The sequence below is a fragment of the Primulina huaijiensis genome, chromosome 17, assembly GCF_012295235.1.
Source record: "Primulina huaijiensis isolate GDHJ02 chromosome 17, ASM1229523v2, whole genome shotgun sequence".
NCBI classification, from domain to species: domain Eukaryota; kingdom Viridiplantae; phylum Streptophyta; class Magnoliopsida; order Lamiales; family Gesneriaceae; genus Primulina; species Primulina huaijiensis.
The window spans coordinates 15,612,217-15,618,734 of NC_133322.1; the positions used below are offsets into that span (position 1 = coordinate 15,612,217).

Here is a 6,518-nt window from a genome sequence, read left to right on the forward strand (position 1 = left end):
TTCTGAAAATCTGAAGATGACTCACATTTGGATGATTTTGTTAGAATGTTTATCTTGTTTGCGTTTAATTGCATAGTATTTCCGCTGAGTACCTATTTGACTCCCCGGTTTGTATTTTCTTACATTGATGATTTGACCAATTTCTTTGGATATTCATGGGGAGATGTTGCGCATAGATTTCTATGCGATAAAATTTCTGGACATATTGTGAATTCGGAAGGAGCATCTGGAAGGAAAACATACTTGGATGGTTGTGTTGTCGGGCTGATGGTGAGTTTGTATTATTTTTTGTAACAACTTTTATATAAATATTTTGTATCATAATTTTTATTTTATCATTATTTATGTATGCTTGGGTGTACGAAAAAGTTCCTTCCTTAGGAGTAGTATCCGGATCCCCGAGTACATATCCCCGTTTGTTCAAGTGGTGTGAAAGCAAGATTCCGTTAAAAGTTGAAGAAGCGGAGGCTTTGCTCAAAAGAATCACTTGTACGAAGGTATTTTGTTTTCAGATAATTTTTGAGTATTTCAAAGTTGATAATTTTTCTTTTTTAATATCTGAAAGGTGTTTGACATCATTCTATTTGGTGAGGAATTGGAACTATTTGATCAGAAGGAGGAAAATATAAAGGTATATAAATATATTCACCAAATGTATTTTAGGATGTATTAAGAATCAGTGTTGATTTATTTAGGTGTTGAATTTTCAGGTGTCGTCTAAAATGAAGGATGCAGAAACAATATACAAAATTAAAAGATTGGAAAAACTTGTTGAAGACCAATTAAACGAGATTCAAATGCTTAAACAAATGTGTTGTCAATCTGATGGAATGGTGAAAAAGAATGTTGTTGGTGGTCGGGTAGATTGTGAGGTGAATGTTCGAAAAAAAGACGATAAGAATGTTTCGTTTGAAGATTTTGACATCGATTTAGGTGGATACAATGGATTCCATGATGTTGATGTCGTTCAAAATGTGATTAAAGGCGACGGTGTTGGTTTAACTGAGGTGGATGTTGAAGTAAATAAGGTTCACACCGAGGAGTCTTCGAGAGAGATAATAGATGAAAGTAATGATGTTAATTGTGTATCTGGCTCACAAAATGACACAGTTAGTAATGTTATATCTTCAATTGTGAAGATTGTACTTACAAGAACTAATCGTGTGAAAAAGAGAAAGCCAGACATGTTTGTCACTCCTCCAAGTTCCACTCAAGACGCAAAACAAAGGCCATTGTAGAATGCAAAGAGTACACTGTACTTAGTGATGAGGTATCATGTACATTAATTGTTATGATTTATGTTATGGTTTGTTTAGAATTATTTCATTTATTTTAAATTTTGTTTCAATATTGTTGTTCCATAGGGGGCACAAACATAGAAGACGAGAAGATATCAGCTGATAAAGATGAGCTAAAACTTAAAAATTTCAGGGGTAGAGAAGATTTTTGTGGTTGTGAAGAAGTATCCGAGAAGGAGCGCAATGTAATAATGAATTATCTTACGGGGGAAATATTAAGGTACAATTCACAGTATTTTTTATATTTATTTATTATTTTTTTATGATATTTAACCATAATCTTGTTTTTTTAGTGGCAGCGTGTGGGAGGGAGAAAGATTCAAAATATTTGGCATTGATTTCTGTGATTTGATTTTTGGTAATGCATTGAAAGGCAATATCATCGATTGCTATATGAAAATTGTGAGTTTGTATAATGTAAGAAATGGTTTTGAAATATTCTGCATGGATACGACAGTCCAGGTTCGTATTTTCTTACATAAAAATAGAGTGAATAATTTGTTTGTATATATTCAATGTAAATGTAATGATTTGTTATTTTATATGCTTAAGATGAGGTATTGGGTGCGTTACAGAGATTGAACAGAAAACGGAAGTTGAATGATGATGGCTATTGTGATTTTTTTTTTTATCAAATTTGACAAATGATTCGAGGGGAAAATTAGAACAACTAAATAGAAAGTTGAAGGATCGTTGTAGATATTTGTTGTTCCCAATTAACATTAAATATCACTGGTTCTTACTTGTATACGTAACTGAGAAAAGAGAGTTTAAATTTAGAAACTCGATATACACATCCATGTCACTTGGAACAGCAAGATCTTATGTAAGTTGATATTTAAATAGTTATTTAATTACGAGCATGTTGTTCATATTAACTGATTGTTTTTTGTTATTGTTAGGCTACTTTCTTAGTTGGGTATATGAGGATAATGTTCAATTACAGAATGGATAAAAAGGTGAACCACGTTTTCTGCCGACAACAAGGTGCTGATTTGAATTGTGGTATTTACACATGTTTGTGGGCGGAGTGTTATGCTCGTGATGACGATGAAGCTTGGAACTATGAAAAGGTATGTACAATCAACAGTTTCAGAGCACGTATTGCTGCAACCATTCTATCTGACGATAATGGATTGTTCGGTAAAGATAAATGAGCACGTATCTCTGCGTTGGTATTTTGAGTAGATAATATTATCTTCTGATTTTGTATCTATAGCTTGTTGGTGTTTTGAATAGATAATATTATCGTGTTATTTTGTAACTTTACATTGAAGAAGGAATGTTTAATTAAATATTGAAGTTGTAGTTACATTGAAGCTATTTTGCCAAGTTCCAACAGTGGCTTGTTGTTTAAAACCACGATTCTCGTTTCTGCACAGCATTATAAATGCAGACTGCCATTTTTGGTACAAAAATGGTAAATTTCAGCATATTTTGTATGAATTTCAGCTTTCATTGTATTAATTTGAGTACATATATGGTTAATTCGAGCATACATCCTGAATGACAGTAGGATAGGATAAATGCAAAATGCCATGACAAATTGATGGCCGTGAGTTGGGAATCTATTTCCTTACAATGAATCTCGTCTACCCAACATTCGTTTTTGCATCACCATTTCTGGTACAAAAATGGTAAATTTCAACCTATTTGGTATGAATTTCAGCATACATGGTATTAATTTGAGTACATATATGGTGATTTCGAGCATACTTTCCGAATGATAGTAAGATGAGATAAATGCAAACTGCCATGACAAATTGATGGCTGTGAGTTGAGAATTTATTTCTTTACAAAATGATTCGATTCCACCCAACAATTGTCTTTTACGCCATTTTTTGGGTACAAAAACACTATATTTCATCATATTTTATATGAATTTCAGCATACATTGTATCAATTCAAGTACATAATTCGAGAATTCGAGCATACTTTTTTGAGTGGACACTATTACGAGATAAATGCAAACTCATATGGCAAATTGATGGGTAAGAGTTGGGAATTTATTTCTTTACAACGATTCGAGTCCACCCGACAATCGTCTTTTACGCCACTATTTTTGGTACAAAAACAATATATTTCAGCATATTTTATATTAATTTCAGCATACATTGTATCAATTCGAGTACATAACTTGAGAATTCGAGCATAATTTTTTTAGTGGACACTACTACGAGATAAATTCAAACTCATATGGCAAATTGATGGGTGAGAGTTGAGAATTTATTTCTTTACAACGATTCGAGTCCACCGGACGATCGTCTTTTACGCCACTATTTTTGGTACAAAAACAATATATTTCAGCATATTTTATATTAATTTTAGCATACATTGTATCAATTCGAGAACATAAATCGAGAATTCGAGCATACTTTTTTGAGTGGACACTACTACGAGATAAATGCAAACTCCTATGTCAAATTGATGGGTGAGAGTTCGGAATTTATTTCTTTACAATTACAATGATTCGAGTCCACCCAACAATCATCTTTTACGCCACTATTTTGGCACAAAAACACTATATTTCAGCATATTTTATATGAATTTCAGCATACATTGTATCAATTCGAGTACATAATTCGAGAATTCGAGCATACGTTTTTGAGTGGACATTACTACGAGATAAATGCAAACTCCTATGTCAAATTGATGGGTGAGAGTTTGGAATTTATTTCTTTACAATTACAATGATTCGAGTCCACCCAACAATCGTCTTTTACGCCACTATTTTTGGCACAAAAACAATATATTTCATCATATTTCATATGAATTTCAGCATACATTGTATCAATTCGAGTACATAATTCGAGAATTCGAGCATTCTTTTTTGAGTGGACACTACTACGAGATAAATGCAAACTCCTATGTCAAATTGATGGGTGAGAGTTCAGAATTTATTTCTTTACAATTACAATGATTCGAGTCCACCCAACAATCGTCTTTTACGCCACTATTTTTGGCACAAAAACAATATATTTCATCATATTTCATATGAATTTCAGCATACATTGTATCAATTCGAGTATATAAATCGAGAATTCGAACATACTTTCCTGAGTGGACACTACTACGAGATAAATGCAAACCCCTATGATTAATTACAACATATTTAGTATGAATATTAGCATACATTGTATTAATTTGAGTACATATATCAATAGTTTGAGCTTAATTCCTGAGTAGAAAAAATGAAAATAAAAATGCTAACTTGTCTTCTATTACATGGGTCAGCGTTGAGAATCTATTTCATTACAATGAACCAAGTCTGCACAACAATTGACACTTACATAAGGATTTCTGGTACACAAATGTTTAATTACAACATATTTAGTATGAATATCAGCGTACATTGTATTAATTTGAGTACATATATCCATAATTTGGGCATAATTCCTGAGTAGAAAAAATTAAATAAAAATGCAAACTTGTCTTCTATTACATGGGTCAGCGTTGAGAATCTATTTTATTACCATGAACCAAGTCTGCACAACAATTGACATTTACATAAGGATTTCTGGTACACAAATGTTTAATTACAACAGATTTAGTATGAATATCAGCGTACATTGTATTAATTTGAGTACATATATCCATAATTTGGGCATGATTCCTGAGTAGAAAAAATGAAATAAAAATGCAAACTTGTCTTCTATTACATGGGTCAGCGTTGAGAATCTATTTTATTACCATGAACCAAGTCTGCACAACAATTGACATTTACATAAGGATTTCGGGTACACAAATGTTTAATTACAATATATTTAGTATGAATATCAGCGTACATTGGATTAATTTGAGTACATATATCCATAATTTGGGTATAATTCCTGAGTAGAAAAAATTAAATAAAGATGCAAACTTGTCTTCTATTACATGGTGCAGCGTTGGGAATCTATTTCATTACAATGAACCAAGTCTGCACAACAATTGACACTTACATAAGGATTTCTGGTACACAAATGTTTAATTCCAACATATTTAGTACGAATATCAGAGTACATCGTATTAATTTGAGTACATATCTCCATAATTTGGGCATAATTCCTTAGTAGAAAAAATTAAATAAAAATACAAACTTGTCTTCTATTACATGGTTCAGCGTTGGGAATCTATTTCATTACAATGAACCAAGTCTGCACAACAATTGACATTTACACAATTGATAAATCTGTAGTATATTTCCTGCATAAAAGATGTTAAATCCAGAATACAACCACAAAATGCAAACTCATATAACAACCACATATCTCAGCAAAACAAAAATTGTTTTGCTGAGAAATCTTAAGTGGAATGGTAGAACACCTAAAAATAGTTCCAGCAACACAAAATAGAGTTAAACAAACATTAGCAATAGATCTCAGAAACAAAAATAGATCTCAACATTAGCAATATGATAAAATAACATATTAGCAATATATCTCAGAAACAAAAATAGATCTCAACATTAGCAATATGATAAAATAACATATTAGCAATATATCTCAGAAACAAAAATAGATCTCAACATTAGCAATATGATAAAATAACATGAACGTCAATTTCATGATTTCCCACTAATAATTCCACTGAATCAAGTATACCTTTTTGTAGATGTTCCATCAAAAATTCTTCGTTCTACCATCTTCATTTTTCTGTTAATTTGAGATAAATACATTAGTAATTTTCATAATATTGTAAGACACAAAACATAACTCAGAAAAAAAAATTATAAAATAACATGAATATCAATTTCATGATTCCCCACTAATAATTCCACTGAATCAAGTATACCTTTTTTTGTAGATGTTCCATAAAAAATTATTCGTTCTACCATCTTCATTTTTCTGTTAATTTGAGATAAATACATTAGTAATTTTCATAATATTGTAAGACACAAAACATAACTCAGAAAAAAAAATTATAAAATAACATGACTATCAATTTCATGATTCCCCACTAATAATTCCACTGAATCAAGTATACCTTTTTGTAGATGTTCCTTCAAAAATTCTTCATTCTACAATCTTTATTTTTCTGTTAATTTGATATAAATACATTAGTAGTTTTCATAATATTGTAAGACACAAAACAGAACGCAGCAAAAAAAATGATAAAATAACATGAATATCAATTTCATGATTCCCCACTAATAATTCCACTGAATCAAGTATACCTTTTTGTAGATGTTCCTTCAAAAATTCTTCATTCTACAATCTTCATTTCTCTGTTAATTTGATA

At 31.0% G+C, this 6,518-nt stretch overlaps 2 protein-coding genes across 3 annotated transcripts; both read left to right on the plus strand.

Moving 5' to 3' along the window:
* LOC140963526 (uncharacterized) lies at positions 1-1,240 on the plus strand. Of its 2 annotated transcripts, XM_073422883.1 has the most exons (3): positions 1-497; positions 566-631; positions 711-1,240. In XM_073422883.1, the coding sequence occupies exons 1-3, from the start codon at positions 345-347 to the stop codon at positions 1,236-1,238; spliced, it is 747 nt and encodes a 248-aa protein (XP_073278984.1). In that variant the 5' UTR covers positions 1-344; the 3' UTR covers positions 1,239-1,240. The 2 variants fall into 2 exon arrangements, with proteins under 2 accessions (XP_073278984.1, XP_073278985.1); XM_073422884.1 differs by lacking the exon at positions 566-631.
* Positions 1,240-2,637, plus strand: LOC140962640 (uncharacterized). Its single transcript, XM_073421589.1, has 4 exons — positions 1,240-1,255; positions 1,365-1,518; positions 1,592-1,700; positions 2,201-2,637. The coding sequence occupies exons 1-4, from the start codon at positions 1,240-1,242 to the stop codon at positions 2,453-2,455; spliced, it is 534 nt and encodes a 177-aa protein (XP_073277690.1). The 3' UTR covers positions 2,456-2,637.
* Positions 2,638-6,518: the final 3,881 nt, after the last annotated feature.